The 15,473-nt window shown below is 40.9% G+C and overlaps 1 protein-coding gene across 11 annotated transcripts in view; it reads left to right on the forward strand.

Annotated features, from left to right (window-relative positions):
* The window catches only part of ZMYM4 (zinc finger MYM-type containing 4), a 64,826-nt gene extending 50,844 nt beyond the window's left edge, over positions 1-13,982 (forward strand). For 10 of the 11 annotated variants that reach the window (XM_075908937.1, XM_075908941.1, XM_075908939.1 and 7 more), the window contains 9 exons: positions 636-689; positions 780-959; positions 1,931-2,025; positions 2,649-2,820; positions 4,586-4,737; positions 5,952-6,063; positions 7,743-7,991; positions 10,442-10,571; positions 12,161-13,982. In XM_075908937.1, coding sequence (XP_075765052.1) covers positions 636-689; positions 780-959; positions 1,931-2,025; positions 2,649-2,820; positions 4,586-4,737; positions 5,952-6,063; positions 7,743-7,991; positions 10,442-10,571; positions 12,161-12,368 — 1,352 coding nt within the window. In that variant the 3' untranslated portion in view covers positions 12,369-13,982. Of the gene's footprint in view, positions 1-635; positions 690-779; positions 960-1,930; positions 2,026-2,648; positions 2,821-4,585; positions 4,738-5,951; positions 6,064-7,742; positions 7,992-10,441; positions 10,572-10,616; positions 10,864-12,160 lie in introns of all 11 variants that reach the window. The other variant, XR_012897631.1, reaches the window with a different exon arrangement.
* The last annotated feature ends 1,491 nt before the right edge of the window (positions 13,983-15,473 follow it).

The following is a 15,473-nucleotide window of genomic DNA, read 5'->3' on the forward strand; positions in this document are numbered from 1 at the left end:
AAGGGTTTATGGGCTAGAACTTTGGGTCGGTTGAGCTGTACTTATCCCAGGACCAGAAGAAGTATAGGGGGTTAGAGGGCAACATCTCTGATCCTGGGGGTCTAGCATGAATTGGCAGTAAGAAACCCCCAAAGGGAGTTAAGCTATTGCTCCAGGACTTTCTGCATTTTTCAGACAGCATGCACCAGGAACTGTAACATATAGCTGGTTATGCCACTAAAGAGTTTCCCTGCTGTCTGGTTAAGCAAGGTTTTTATTGACTGGGCTATAGCAGAGATTGGAGAAGGGGAAAGGGAATCCCCTTGTGAAAGGACAAAAAAAATCTCGTTTGTCTGCAAATACCCCAGTAAATAGCAAAGTGAATTAAAATGGTGTGTGAACGAAGAAGGGTTTGGGTTTATTTTTCTATTAGATGACTGGGGCCCAGCTTAAGGTGTATTAGTTGAGCTGTAGTTGGGAGGACAGAATCTGCACAGCACCTGCCTGTACTATTTTTAGCCCAAGATCGACCAATTGGTCTCCTGACCTTTTGGATCAATTGTATGAGCTAAGAAATTCTGTATTTCAGCTGCTGCTTTAAATAAAGTAAAACAATTCTATGTCCATAAGAATTCTAATTGTATCCATTTTTTTAGGGTCCCAAACATCTGAGCATGAGCTGTTCCTGGACCCCAAGATATTTGAGAAAGGTTGGTATTTCATTTGTAAAGAGGACTTTGGGCCTACTATACATCATATTTCCCTTGGGAATGTTTTGCATGTGGTCCTCTTAATTTCAGATCAAGGCAGCACTTACAGTGGAGATCTAGAATCAGAAGCAGTATCAACTCCACACAGCTGGGAGGATGAGCTAAATCACTATGCCTTACGATCCAATGCCATGCAGGAGCCAGACCCTGAGCTGAGGCAGTTCTCCAAAGGGGATGTGGAGCAGGACCTGGAGGCAGACTTTCCCTCAGGTTTGTGTTATATATGAGAATATGATTTTCTGGGAACTAGCCTTGCATTGCCTTTATTGCAAGAGGTTAATTTATCCACAAAGGATATATGTTTGTACTCCGTACAAATACTTGTTGTTAAAGCTGCAATACATCTTCTCTATTAGAGATATTTGATCCTTATAACATAGAGCACATGTTTTCTTACACTTGAAAATAAACATTGTTTAGATTATTTGATAGGGAGTAATGGTTTCTCTTCCTCTACTCTTTGTGAATATGTCACTTATTTGTCCTGATGGGGAGAGGGAAGTGTCTTAATTTTCATGAGTACAAAGGATATCAGTTTCTTGTACAGAAGCACATCAATGTATTAGGCCCCCTCTGTCCTCCCACCTGAGAATTTCATGTCCCTTACACAGGAGTCCTCCTTGTCAGAGCGTCCTTTTAGCCGACAGCATTGCCAAAATTGCTGTTGCAACTTCATCATCATCAACAACAACCATAGGCTCAATGCCCATTGGTGTCCGATGCTTCCCTCACCATTTCCTTCCATCTTTCCCTGTCCAGTGCAGAGTGACTTAGTTTCTGTAGACTAGCTCCGCACCAAACTACTAAATCATCTACCCATTCTCTGTGGGGTCTGCCTCTCCTATTTGGACCATCCATTATGCCGAATACCAGGGTCTTAACTTTTTGCTCGTAGTTCATTCTGCAGATATGCCCGAATAGCTGTAACTTCTGTTGTATAACCTTCTGCAGTAGGTTCTCTTTTGGCTGTATCTTCCTATGTAATTCCTTTTTGGTGACCTTCTGCATCCATCCTATTCTCAACTTAATGCCACTACTTAATTATTTAATAGTAATGCAATAGGAGTATCTAGATATGGCACCTCTAATTTTAAGAGACTTAGTGATGTTTCAAACTCTCTTTTCACAGTGGCCCAGTTAAAGTATGTAATTAACTTGTGCTGATGTTGTTTTGACTTTAGATTCATTTGACCCACTCAGTAAAGGACTGGGTCTCCACTCACGTTCACGAGCAAGGCGAAGACATAGAGACGGTTTCCCACAGCCGAAAAGACGGGTAAGAGCACATCCTTCCATCATATAAACTCCATGTATCTAAGGTACTAATTTTGCATACATGTTTACTTCTTATGAGTTTGAACAAATGTCAAAATAAGAAAACAAAGATCAGGATTGGAAATATTTTATCTACATTTTATATTTATTCTATAAAAATCAATATTTTTGCTAAGGGGAATCAGTGTTCTTTTTATGGGGTATTATTTAAAGCAGTGGTCCCCAATGTGGTGCCTGTGGGCGCCATGGCGCCCGCCGGGGCATTTATATGTGCCCGCCGAAACATCTGGGCCTTCCTCCCCCCCCAGTGTGCAGCACATGTGTGGTGCCGGCCCCTGGTGCAGGGCATGTGGGCAGCCCCTGCCCCCGGCGTGCCACACATGTGCTCATCATTCATTTGCTGGGTGTGCAACACCTCCCTGTGCCTTAGTTCTCTCTTCTTTAAAATGAGATTAAATATTTCTCCGCTCTTTGTGAAGTCCTCAGACACTGTTATAAAAGGAGCTTCAAGTGTGCAAGCATTTACCAGTTGGTCAAAATGTAATGCACTTTTCCTATGAGATCAGGTTAAATGGAGTCTATAATTGAACACTGTGTTACATGAGCTTTTTGGATTTCCTGCAGGGAAGGAAGAAGTCCTTAGTTTCTGTGGAGCCTCGGAATCTTATGCAGGGCTCCTACCCAGGCTGCTCTGTTTCTGGGATGACACTGAAGTACATGTATGGGGTAAATGCCTGGAGGAATTGGGTCCAGTGGAAGAATGCACAGGAAGATCCAGGGGAGCTAAAATTTGGAGGTAAACTTGTTTCTGTTGAAGCAAAACTTGCTACTTGGTGTGCATGTATTGTGATATTGCTTTCAGGGTGGAGTTTGAGGTGTGCCATTGGTACTGAGTCCATGTCCCTGTGAGTGGAGTAAGGATTTTAGGAACCAAATCTCAAGTTTCATGACTACTGATTCATTTAAAAAAAAAAAAAACCTTCATCCAGTTTGTTGCGCTTAATCTTTTATGTCACCTATTGAAGTAGGACTCAGACTGAAGTTTGGATGTTGAACAATATAAATAATACAATTGGTCAGAACCCTAAAAACGTCCGTTGTGCATAAATGATACTTGATTTGAAGGACAGGTGTGTTTATAAAGGTGCAGGGTTCTGACTGAGCTAGCGTAGAGCAGGTGTCTGTATTGAACCTTGTGTTGTTACCATCTGTAATTTTATAACTCTTCACTAGTTTTTAAGTGAATGATGAAGTGAAGAATCGAGCCCTTTATTTCTTGCCCCCTTATTGTTGCACGGAAAATCTTCCAAATGTGTCTCAATGCCATCTTACAGCCCACCTGAAATTAGCTCAGAAGGACATGAACTGATCCTTTCATACCATTGATATGCTGACTTTAGAGTCTAAGAATGATAGCTGACATGTCAACCTTGTTTTTCACTGGTAATAATTTTTAGCAGTAGCATCCAGTAATTCAGGGATTCTGTCAGAGTCTGAGTTAAGTGCCACTGCTTTTCTCTTTCTCATTTGTAGTCTGACCCCTTAGGAGTAGACCAAGCGTTTTCTGGGCATGTTTTCTGAGGCCAACTGAAAATGTGTAGCTTGGAGTTGTGAATTGGTTTGGTTGCAGCAACCTAACTGTTTTTATTTCCCCAAAAGTATTCTAAACTTTCTGTCCTTCTTTCTCCCCCCCCCCCCCCCCAAAAAAAAAGTGAGGGGCTTGTGTAAGAAAGATCCAAGAGGAAAATCTTTTGATTAGGAATGCTTCCTGCATGCCCTTTTGAAATTGTTTTTGTTATGTGTAAACCATTGGGATAAGTCCCCACAGAAATGCAAACCATTGAGTTTGTCTGCCCTGTTTTTGCGGATGAGGAAACTCCACTTATTTTCTTGCATACTCTCAGGCACCATCTCCATACCCGGATTTACCCCACAAAGGCTTCCTCTCTAGTCTGAAGAAGCAACTTATTTGTGGGATGAGCAGGCCCAGTACATTCACTCAGAGTTCTCTAACTACTTGTTCTGGAACCAACCCTTATATTTTCTCTTCTTCCAGCTCTCCAGATTCTGGGCCCTTTAAACTCTTGATTTCTTCCTCCATTTATGAAGTCAAACATGCTGTACCCAATGAATTAATGTCCAGAGCTACTAGGAAATTCTCAGGATCATTCTCCCACTTGAGATTCCCCTGAGTTCAGCTATAGAAAATAAATTGATTAATGAAACCTACAGTGTCACTATTTCATGAGTTCAGTGAATGCACTACTGTACAGTCTCATTTAATTTTAAGAACCAACTTTTTTATTCAGTTAACATTTGTATTCATTATGTATGGTGGTGGTTAAGGTTATATTATTAAATATCCAGAAAAAAAATAACTAAGCTTCATAATTAACTAACAAATGGGAAGGTGAGTTGTTATTTTTAAGGTGTGAGTTGAGTTTTGTGTCACAGATGGATGTTGTAACTTCTCGGCTCATGTGATGTAAGGGACTGAGGCCTGCAGAAGGACTTGCTTGTGGAAGGGAATCTTATGTCCCTTGTGCTTCTGTTCCTCACAGTTCGGCCTGTGAAGCTCAAGGAGGATATTCTTGCATGCACTTTCGCTGAACTGAGTTTTGGCTTGTGCCAGTTTATCCAGGAGGTGCGGAGACCAAATGGTGAAAAATATGATCCTGATAGCATCTTATACTTGTGCCTTGGAATTCAGCAGGTAACATACTGAACTACTGCTGTGCCGAAAGTGCAAAAAAAGGTTATTTAATGTAGTGTCATAGAACTGGGTAGCTTTTGGGAGTTTATTTTGGAAATGTGAGCTACTTGGATACCCCATTTTTAAGACTTTATTCTCAACATCTCACACACAGATCTAAAACTTGTGTCTGGCGGCAAGTGTAGGCTCTCTCATGAGTGGTTAAGGAACACCCTTCTAACATGCATATCTGGAAATCATTTTGGGCTGCCTCTGCTCGGCAGTTACTCATCTCAGAGATACCACTTACAGAAATAATATAATGAGAACAATAAAATTAGAATTAACCAATCAGGACAAAAAGCGTAACAAGTTGTTGTGGCCTGCTTGCTTACTGTAAGCTGGAATGACCAGTTCTTTAAAATTCAAACTGACTCAGTTCAACATGGTGCCAGTTTTTCCTTCGGTTGCATATTTATTCATTTTCTACAGTAACCATTCAGAGATTTGGGGATCCAATGCTTTTGCTGGCATTAAATCTCATTTGTTTGGTTGTTGACTTGTCACCTTAACTTTTTTTCACCAGACATGCTTAACAAAATGGAAGAGAGCTATAACTAGGCATCCAGGAAGAGCCCAAATTTCTTTGTGTTGCATTTTTTTTTTCAAGCTAACCTTTTTTTCCCCCAGAGCACAGTTGAATGTTTTTATACTAATCAATTTAGCCATTAAAGGACTATACATTCATGATGAAGATTGAACTTTTCCCCCAAGCATGTACAAAACAAGCCTGCCTGTGACATAATAATAAGTCTGTTGTTGTGGCCTTTGTATGCTTATATTAAGCACTATCTGTATTTGCAAGAGTTCCTATAGTAGCATATTTAAGCCGAGTTGATTATAAAGGTGCTAGGGTGATCACAATGGCACCCGTAGACAGAGACATAATTGGGAATGTATTTTGTTGTGTTTGAGGATGGTGAATTTTCTAGTTTGGAACATTGTTTCCTGCCTGCATCTCCTATTTAATAAAAAAGGTCCCAGCCCCTGTGTATAATATCATACGTGCCAGTAAAATGCTATGGAACCTAACTCTCTTGGAATTGCATTCTTTAATGGTAAAAGGGAGGAAAAGAGAAATAGGAGAGCGCCAAAATAAATCTGATACCCCATAACCTGTCAGTGCTCTTCTATGTAACTTTGAATTATGTATCTTCCTTTCTTCTCTCTTGTAGTACCTGTTTGAGAACGGTAGAATAGATAACATTTTTACCGAGCCCTATTCCAGGTTTATGATTGAACTTACAAAACTATTGAAAATCTGGGAACCTACAATACTTCCAAATGGTAGGACAATTATTTTTTCATATTGTGTAATATTTATATACATGCATGACAGTGAAACCTATCTTTGTAAATTAATGTGTTCTCAAGGTTGCTCCTTATATACTCAAGAGTGCTATGGTGAAAGAACAGCAAAATCGAATTACAGGTTGAACCTCCCTAGTCCGGCACCCTTGGGACCTGACTGGGGTTGAACCAGAGAATTTGCTGAACCAGGGGAGGTCAATATTGTCTAGCATCATTTCCAACACTCCCACTGCTTACTGGGCTCTTAGAAGACATTCGGGGTAAATTAGAGCTAAATTCTAGCACAGAACACTTAGAGCCAGGACTGCTGACTGTTAACCAACTTTATGGGACATGGAACACTTGGCCACACCCTGACAAGTGAACATCTGGCTAACTAAAATCATGCTGGATCATGGGTGTTGCTGGACCAGAGAGTGCCGGGATAGAGAGATTCAATTTGTATTTCATTAAGTCTATCATGATTAGGAGCATAATTTGTACTGTGAGGTGCTATCCTCCTCCCCTCTCTACAGTTTGTAGTCATTTGTTGTAACCAGGAATCCTAGACTAACATGGCTACCCCTCTGATACAGGAATCCTAGATAGCATATTCAACTTTTCCACTTTTTCACTATGGACTTTTGGCAAGGCACGTTTAGACAGCTCTTTGCCTCAGGTTACTCCTCTGCAAAATGGGTATCATGCTTCCTTTAGCTATATGTCATGGACCTTCATGAATTAATGTTTTAAATGCCCTTCAGTTAGCATCTTTCTTTGGAAGTTTCCAAAGTATTGTTATAAATCCTCCCTCTGTTTCCTGCGGAGTTGGCTGGGTAGTATACTTGAGATGCACACCTGAATGAGACAAAGGTGGTAATTTGGATAGATGAGATTTGTTTCAGGATACCAAAGAACCTTTCATGAGAGTGGTAACTGAGTACTTGGATTCATGACCATCTTTCTGTGTTTTGCCTTTAATGAAAAACAGAAAAGCTCTCATTCATTTACATGGTGCTATATCCACCAAGACTTCTGATTGCCTAACACATCTGTAATCTAGCCTTCATAACTCCTTTTCTTTACCTGCTTTCAGGTTCACTATGTCACAGCAATTGATCTCCACATGGAGTTGTCATAATTATTCATGCCCTACACCCCAGGAAGTGTTAACATTTGAGCAATTGATTAAGTTATATGACGTGAAACTGTGCATGGGCCTTATTGAGATAATGGCTGCTTTAGACCTTTCTTTCCATTTGTTTTTGAAAAGTCTTACTGATCAGTAGCTTGGTCTTTCTCATGCCTGATAGAACATACTTATCCTTTGTGTAAATGCATGTACTTCTGTTGATTTCAGTGAAACTAAATCTGCTTACTCTAGGTCTGGTTTGACCTGATGTACAGTTCATTAATGCATCAGCTTGTCTAGGAGGATTTCATTTGTATTATAATTTGTCTGGCAGAACCTGCCTTTTTAATGTATCCACACACACATGCACACATAGGGGTATATTGCTTTCCTCCAAGCCATGAAAATCTTCAAAGGGTAACATCGTGCCCTCTGGTCACTGGAAGGTGCACACTCATATCTGAGGGCAGAGAGTTGCCCCTACAATGAGATGACTGTTTAGTAAAGGGCTGACTTTTCTGTTTCCTTTACTTACTATCTTCAGGTTACATGTTCTCGAGAATTGAAGAGGAACATTTATGGGAATGTAAACAACTTGGTGCATATTCCCCGATAGTCTTATTGAACACGCTTCTGTTCTTCAATACCAAATATTTCCAACTAAAGAATGTCAGTGAGCATCTGAAGCTGTCCTTTGCCCACGTTATGAGACGCACCCGGACTCTGAAATACAACACCAAGATGACGTACTTACGGTTTTTCCCACCTTTTCAAAAACCAGAGGTAGAATCAGGTGTGTTGCTGCTTTCTGATTACTTGAGTGCTTTTAATTTGGATTTACATAGCCCCACCAGCATTGCCAATGCTTCATTTTAAACCAAGGGAAAAAATGTTGTGCATTTTGCTTATTTATTAATATCTGGAATTCTGCTGATACTTTCACTTCTATCTCCTTGTTTTCCCTCCCTTTCTTTTGACTTCTATCCTGGTTTAAACCAGAATTCTGTCTGAGCCCTGACAGCTAATAGACATTCACATAAGAACAGCCAGACTGGGTCAGACCAAAGGTCCATCTAGCCCAGTATCCTCTCGGTCGACAGTGGCCAATGCCAGATGCCCCAGAGGGGAGGGATCACAACAGGTAATCTTCACGTAATCCCTCCCCTGTCACCCACCTCCAGAGAAATGGAGGCTAGGGACACCATTCCTACCCATCCTGGGTAATAGTCATTGATGGACCTAACCTCCACGAATTTTGAAATTTGTGGATGAGTTGCCCAAAATATTTGAAAGATCATTTTTTATAGAGCATTATAAGCTTATTAAGCAAATCACACAGAGATTCATTCCCTTCCTGAAGAGCTGATAGTCTGATGGGGAGCACCTTTAGCCCCCATTGAAGTCAGGGACACTTGAAGTTAGTTTGTTTAGTGGCGGTCTGTTTTGTTGTACGCACACCCTACCACAGTGTATCAGGCCCTAAGATAAACAGGATAGAAAAGCCTACTGGACAACAGTTCAGATAAAGCCAAGCCAGCCAGAGCTGGTGACACATGAAATTCGGGAAGAGGAAGTGGACATTTTTCAGGCCCCAGGTAGAGAGAGAGAATGCAGCTTTCCTTTGCTGTGGTCGTGGTTCAGCATCTCATTGGTAAGATGGGATACGCTAAAGCTAAATCTGATTGTGTGAAGGGTGGCAATGAGTTGTGAAAGAGGAGCTGTTGGAGGGGTGATAAGGTCTGACTTGTTTGTGAATTGCAAACTTGGTGGAAGCATGCTAACTCTCACTGAGCAGTGACTTTACAAGGACAGCAAGTAGGATCATCAAACTACTTTAGTTAACTTTGGTAAGCTAAGAATTCTCTCTTTTAAGATAGGTGGTGGTGTTTGTATGCTTTTGCTTGGAGCTACATGATCTTAACTTCTCCAGGAGGAGAGTAACAGTGCTACTCTTCTCTCAAGAGTTGAAGTCCTCAATAAGACTGATTACAGTGCGCTACTTTTTTTCTAAGTAGCTTCTGTTATTATGCCATTTAGTCTTCATAGAATCTCTCACAGGGGAGGTACTTCGTAATGTCTGGGCTGATTGTTCTAAGGCCTCTGGAGGATATGGGGCCAGTTTCTGCATTAACGTACATCACTTGTAGCTCCATTGATTCCAGTAGTGTTATAAATGTGTGCAGAATTGGGCCATTACATAGTGAAGATATAACCTATGTCGGCAAACTTATGTCATTCAGAGGTGTGAATGTTCCACCTCTCTGAGCGACATTAAGTTACACTGGCATAAGCATTTGTGTGCAGTGTTATGTCAGTTGGCGAAGTCTCTCCTGTCAGCATTGAACATCTTCACCACACTTGCGGCAACATTATCGTGACCGCTGCAGCGCTGTATGTAGAGCCATACCCTTAGGTTTGGAACTTACTGAAAATTCATTCTGTGTCTTCTGTCCAAGATATTATATAGTATAGTAAATCTTCATTTCATTTTTATATCATTGTGATTAAAAGTGGTGTGGGATCGCATAGTAAAACAAAGTGGGGGTATATGCTCAGAAGGTGATGGGAAGAGAAAAGGATATGAAAGGCAGTGTTCCCTCTACTTTTTTTTTCCATCCATGAGCAGAATAAATTTTGTTATGTGCACCAAGGAAAGTGCAGGTGTGTACCACCAATAGAAATATATGCTTCTGGCTTTGAGCAGCTATGGGCTCTCTGCTAATCAGCTGGGTAGTACTTGAATCTCTTCTGGGTGGCCGCCCATGCACTCAGCTTACAGGGAGCACTAGTGGTGGGTAAGTGGGTCTATCTTAGAGAGGCTATACGCACATGGAGGTGGATGGGGACCTGACAAACTGAGGATAACTTTGTACTGGGACTGTGGTGTTCTAGTACTTGAGTTGGGGTCTTACCAGTCCCTATAAATTAGTGTTAACAAGGTGAAATGAAATGTTGTTTAAGCAATTTCATTCTTCCTGATCCAGCATTGAAATCTGCATAGAAACAGATCCTTTCTATTATGTTGGGCTCCTTTTTAGCTATCAGTGACACAGATGATGGCATTCAGGTGATAAAATGGTTTCTAGAGTCTGACTTGACTTGACTTGACTTAAACAGCCCTTAGTTTATGGGCTATGCAAAGCCCCATCAATGTGCAGAACTAAGCCAAATAGCTTCAGCTTACTCTCAGAGAGGAGACTTGTTCTCCACTGAGCTTACCTGCTGTCATTTTCCTGTATCCAGATAAGTTATCTGTAGGAAAAAGGAAACGGAGTGAGGACGAGGAGGTTCCAACAGCAGTGGAAATGGCTGAAAACACAGATAACCCTCTGAGATGTCCAGTCCGACTCTATGAGTTTTACTTGTCAAAATGGTGAGTGATTGCACAGCCTAATTTTTTGCATTAAACTTGGACTAGATTGTGCCCTCCTGCAAGGAAACCTGTGGTGAGACAGGACAACTCTGCGGCTTCCAAGGGGACGTTTTCTGCAAACATCCTCCAAGGAAGGGGTACCCCCCCATGCACATACCCCACAAGGAAATTATCCGTCCCCCTGATCTCCATCGAGCCAGTCAGCACCAGGGCCATCCCACCCTTTGCCTCTGTGTACAGTCTCTGAGCTCAAATGGAGCCAGGTACCAGCAGGTTCCTTGGAGTTCAACAGGTAATTGGGAAATCCTGTGATATGGTAACACAGCTGTGGTTTGCATTAGCTTAGCCAAGAGTTCCCCATTTTGGGTGGAGCAGAGGGCCAGAAAAAAATGCAGTAACCCCCAGGAACCTGCAAAATAATTGTAATCTGGCACCTTGTGCCAAGAAGTAGAGCCAAACTCTAAAATGCAATAATCTGTTGCTAAAAATAGGTAACATCTCAGTAGCAAAGTGTGACTTAGAGATAACAAGTAGAGCTCCTGGCATTTAATTGAGATTCACTTTACTGCAGGAGTCACAAAGAAGGTGGTAGAAAAAGGATGTTCAAAGATCATTTGGTCACTCCCCCACTCTTCACATGAGGTTATTAAGCAGTGGAGTTCAGTATTCTTCTCTACAGAAAAACACACATACCAGAGAGTGATGTGATGTGGCAGCAAATAACCCTAGAAATCATTATCTGAAACACATGCCACCAAATGTAGTGCAAAATAGCTTTGCCTGAGCCAGGGCTATGTCCAGCAACCCTCTCCACTGCCTGCTCCTTTCACACATTCCTTATGTTTGCTTGCATAGGTCAAGGTGTCACTCGGAGCTATGACACATTTGCTGCACCTCTTCTTATGACCTCTCATAGTTCAGCCTCTGCAGTAGTGGCAATAAAAAGCCTCTTTCACTTTCTGGATTTTAATGTGACAATTCTAAAGCCCTTCAGAGAGAGGAATCCTTTCTGTTGAGAGCTTTACACTTCTTGCTAGGCAAGATTACAGATTTCAGGTGGATGGGTTCACCATTCTGCTATCATTAATGAGCAGGATAGGCTCAGGTTTTCTAGATCACTTGCTCTTGTACCCTCAGTATCCCAAAGAATGCTGCAAGAGTTCTCAAGTGTCTTGGGAAATGCCAGTAATGCAGTTAATCTGCATATGCTTAGCAGGAGCTCCCCCATTGCCTAGAACACAGTAGGAATCGATTTTATTCTGAGATAGAATGTTAGTTGTGTTGAAACATTGTTACCATGTAATGGGATGATAGTGCTATTGAAAACTCCCTCGATAAGGAGACACAGCTGTCCGGTTGGTTCTGTAGACCACGAATGCCCGTTGAGCTGGGAGACAGCTAGGCTGCTCACAGCAGTGAAAGGGGCAGATTAGTCATTAGTAGTGATTTTACTATTTAAATTGTAATGTTCCAGTCTGAAGGTAATGTTAGGTCTTAGCGACTTTGCTTTCTGCCTCTTCAACTGCGTTGTAAGCATGACTGCTAATGCTGCCTTCTGATACACAGTCTTCCTTTCTTTACACTAACAGTTCTGAAAGCGTGAAGCAGAGAAGTGATGTATTTTACCTTCAGCCTGAGCGTTCTTGTGTACCTAATAGCCCCATGTGGTACTCCACGTTGCCAATAGACCCCGGGACCTTGGACATCATGTTAACACGTATTCTTATGGTGAGGGAGGTACACGAAGAACTTGCCAAAGTCAGATCAGAGGACTCTGATATTGAATTGTCAGACTAACTGAAGTGGGGTATTTTCCTTTCAATACATGTTGCAAGTACCAAACTGTGAACACATCCAGCCTTCAGAAAACGTTGTGTATCAAATAAGCCGAGTTAACATCACTACACAGGCATATTTTGAACCACAATGGATGTGCAGACTGGAATCAGAAGGAAGCAAACTACTTTAAGCTGCAAGAAACGCCAGTGTCCACTGCAGTGATAAATCCTCTAAACAAACTCAAGATGAATTAACCTGTTCAAGCGATGCATACATCCTTCATTTGTTTGGGATTAAAACAAAATTGTGAAATATTTTTAAGGAAAACTGTTGTGTAAATTCTACCATAGTAACCATGGGCATAGAGAACTAGACTGTGGCTCACATGACTTTGCAGCCCAATGGCTGGCAGCCGTTGCTGCCAAAGAGCCTGTGGAGATCCTATAGATCTTCATGTGGACAGAAGACAAGGTGCAGTGAAGTCTAGACAAATAGAACCTTCCGTTATGTATACACACACTTTTTTAGTTTTATTTTATTTTTTACTGGGATCAAAGGTTAAGAAAGATACTAAGCCAGAAGTCAGTGGTACATCTGCCAGATTACTACCCTAGTGGATGACTACCTGGGCTGCGTTCAGACAGTCACATGACCCCAGAGTCTAGCTCTTAGTACATACTAGTAACTACGACTCTGTTGGATCTCTGATGTGGAGGAGACGCTGTAAGTCGAGCATCAGAGCAATCATGTTATGGGACAGAAATCTCTGGATTACGTATAGGAGAGCAAGGATCTAGGGCTGTGTGCAGAAAATCCCTTGACTAGCCTATGCAGTCTGATGATGTAATCTAGCAAATGCTGTGGTGTACAAAAATGGTTGTTTGGGGGAAGGGGCTGTTTTGTTTTTTGATGCAAGGCAGCTATACTTCTCTCTTTCTCCCATTCCCCTTCAATTCTTTGTTTTTATACCATGCAAGTCTGGAAGGCCTGGTCATTTCAAAGTGAAGATACTCTTTCCACCTTTGCAGCGTGTGCAGTATTACTTTGGACAACAGAACTGTGGTAGAAAATACCTTGTGTGGTTTTTTACCCCACCCCACCCAAAGAAATGTAGTGATAGTGTTGGAAATTGAAACGATTTTTTCAATGGCTTGGCTGTTACTGTATCTTTTAAAAGGGGGAAATTTCCCATACTGTATCCAGAGGACAGGACGCTGATTAGATAACATCTGTCTCTCCATTTTCTCAAGCGTAAGATGCTCATTTCTGAGGGCAACAGGTCGTAAATACATTGGGAATACAAAGCTATTTTTAAAGAGAATTGTACTTTTTTTTTTATCAGTAGTTGCAGCCATTTGCCCAACTTCTGTAGCAGTGGTTTTGATATCTGACCCTCTCGCTGCATTTTCAGGAGTTGAAAACCAACAGCCTTGTATTAAATTTGTTTTTTTGTTTTTTTTAATTTTCTTTACTTTTAGCAGTAACAAAGGTAATTTAAACAATAAAATTGGAAAGTAGTCTATTGACGTTGTGTACTCGGTAGTCCTGTCCCTGCCTGTAACGGATTTCACTGATGTATTTTTTAATACAGAAGACTGTGTGAAAAGTAAACCTGCCCCTGATTCTGAATGATCCAAGTCCTTATGTGTCTGTTATTTCTAATCAGAGACCGTTTATTTCACATCTTGTCCTAAAGCTGGGCGGGGGGGGGGAATACTCTGGCCATAATATATATCCCTACCAATAAACTACCCAGAGACTTGAAGGCTGAATTATCTCAATTACATTAATTTTACAATGTAAAAATACTAACCTTCACCCTGTAGTAATATTAAAAGTAGTTAGCTGTTCTGTGTTTGCACAGCTGATGTGTTTCAGGAAGAAAAATACCCCTTTGCCTTTAACTGACAACAACAGATAGCGTATGGTTGTACAAAACCAAAAAAAAAACCCAATCCCTCACATGCTATCGCCCCGCCCTAACAACCCCCAGAATAAGCAGTGTCTCAGTTGCATGCAGGTCTGCCCTGAATCTCAATATTACTACATCACAGGAAATAGCTATGAATTATTGTAATTCTTAGATATTCCTGTTGAGTGCAGCTATAATGTCTTTGTCAGATTGTTTGTTTTTTCTTTCCCTTTTTATTAGAGAGTTATGTGATTTTTCCCTCCCCCGCCCCAATGAATAAGCAAGGGAAACAGTCAAGATATCCTATTAGGATTGTTTTCAAGTAAAAATTTCTGGTTTTACCCTTGCTAGAAGTTACAGAACTATTCCCGTAGAATAAAATAGTTTATTTGTATATGATGAGTGACTTATTCATTTTTCTTTCTGTCTCTGGAGAACCTCACTCTTTGCTGTTTGTGGAACTACAGAACGTCAGTATGTTCCAGGTACTTGGAATGAAAAATAATTAACCCTCCTATCCTGTCAGAAAACAAATCTGAACTACTTTAACGTCACTGATTGAAAGCAACATTGGTGAATGTTGTATTTGTCTTTTTAATTTTGTGTATGGTAAACAGTTCATTGTAGTTTGAGTTCTTTTTGTCATATTAACAGGGCAGTAGCTCATTTTTTCCTGGTGTGATAACTTCTGCTTTGTGTCTCTTTGTGAGAGATAATATGCATTTCCTCCATAGTCCAGTGCTGTCTCAGCCTCTCAGATCTTTGACCGTTTGGATTGGACTCAACACTGAAGATGTAAATATAAATTACCTGTGGCGTTCCATAGTTATTGGGTATCCTAAAACACTTACTTTATTTTTGTTATAAATAGTTCTATCTGAATTGCTTGCTGCCCGGTAACTTGAAATGTTCCCTTTAAGTAGAAAAGAACTCACTTTTTTTTTTTAGTTTGAACACGGCAAAGGAATGACAAAGCATGACAAACAGAAGGGCTGTTTCCTGCATATAATATTTCTTGACTAATTTTAAGGTCCTAATCCACTGACGTGATTTTCAAGTGTTTATTTTTTGGCACAGATAAGACCGCATAGCTGTTAAGATTGTTTAGAGGAACCCAGGATGCCCTGTTACATATTACTGTATATGTTACAATAGTGAATTACAGCTAGAGCCGGTAATTTGAGAATGTCAATTTTGCAAAGATTTTAAAA

This window comes from Pelodiscus sinensis, chromosome 25, assembly GCF_049634645.1.
Source record: "Pelodiscus sinensis isolate JC-2024 chromosome 25, ASM4963464v1, whole genome shotgun sequence".
NCBI lineage: Eukaryota > Metazoa > Chordata > Testudines > Trionychidae > Pelodiscus > Pelodiscus sinensis.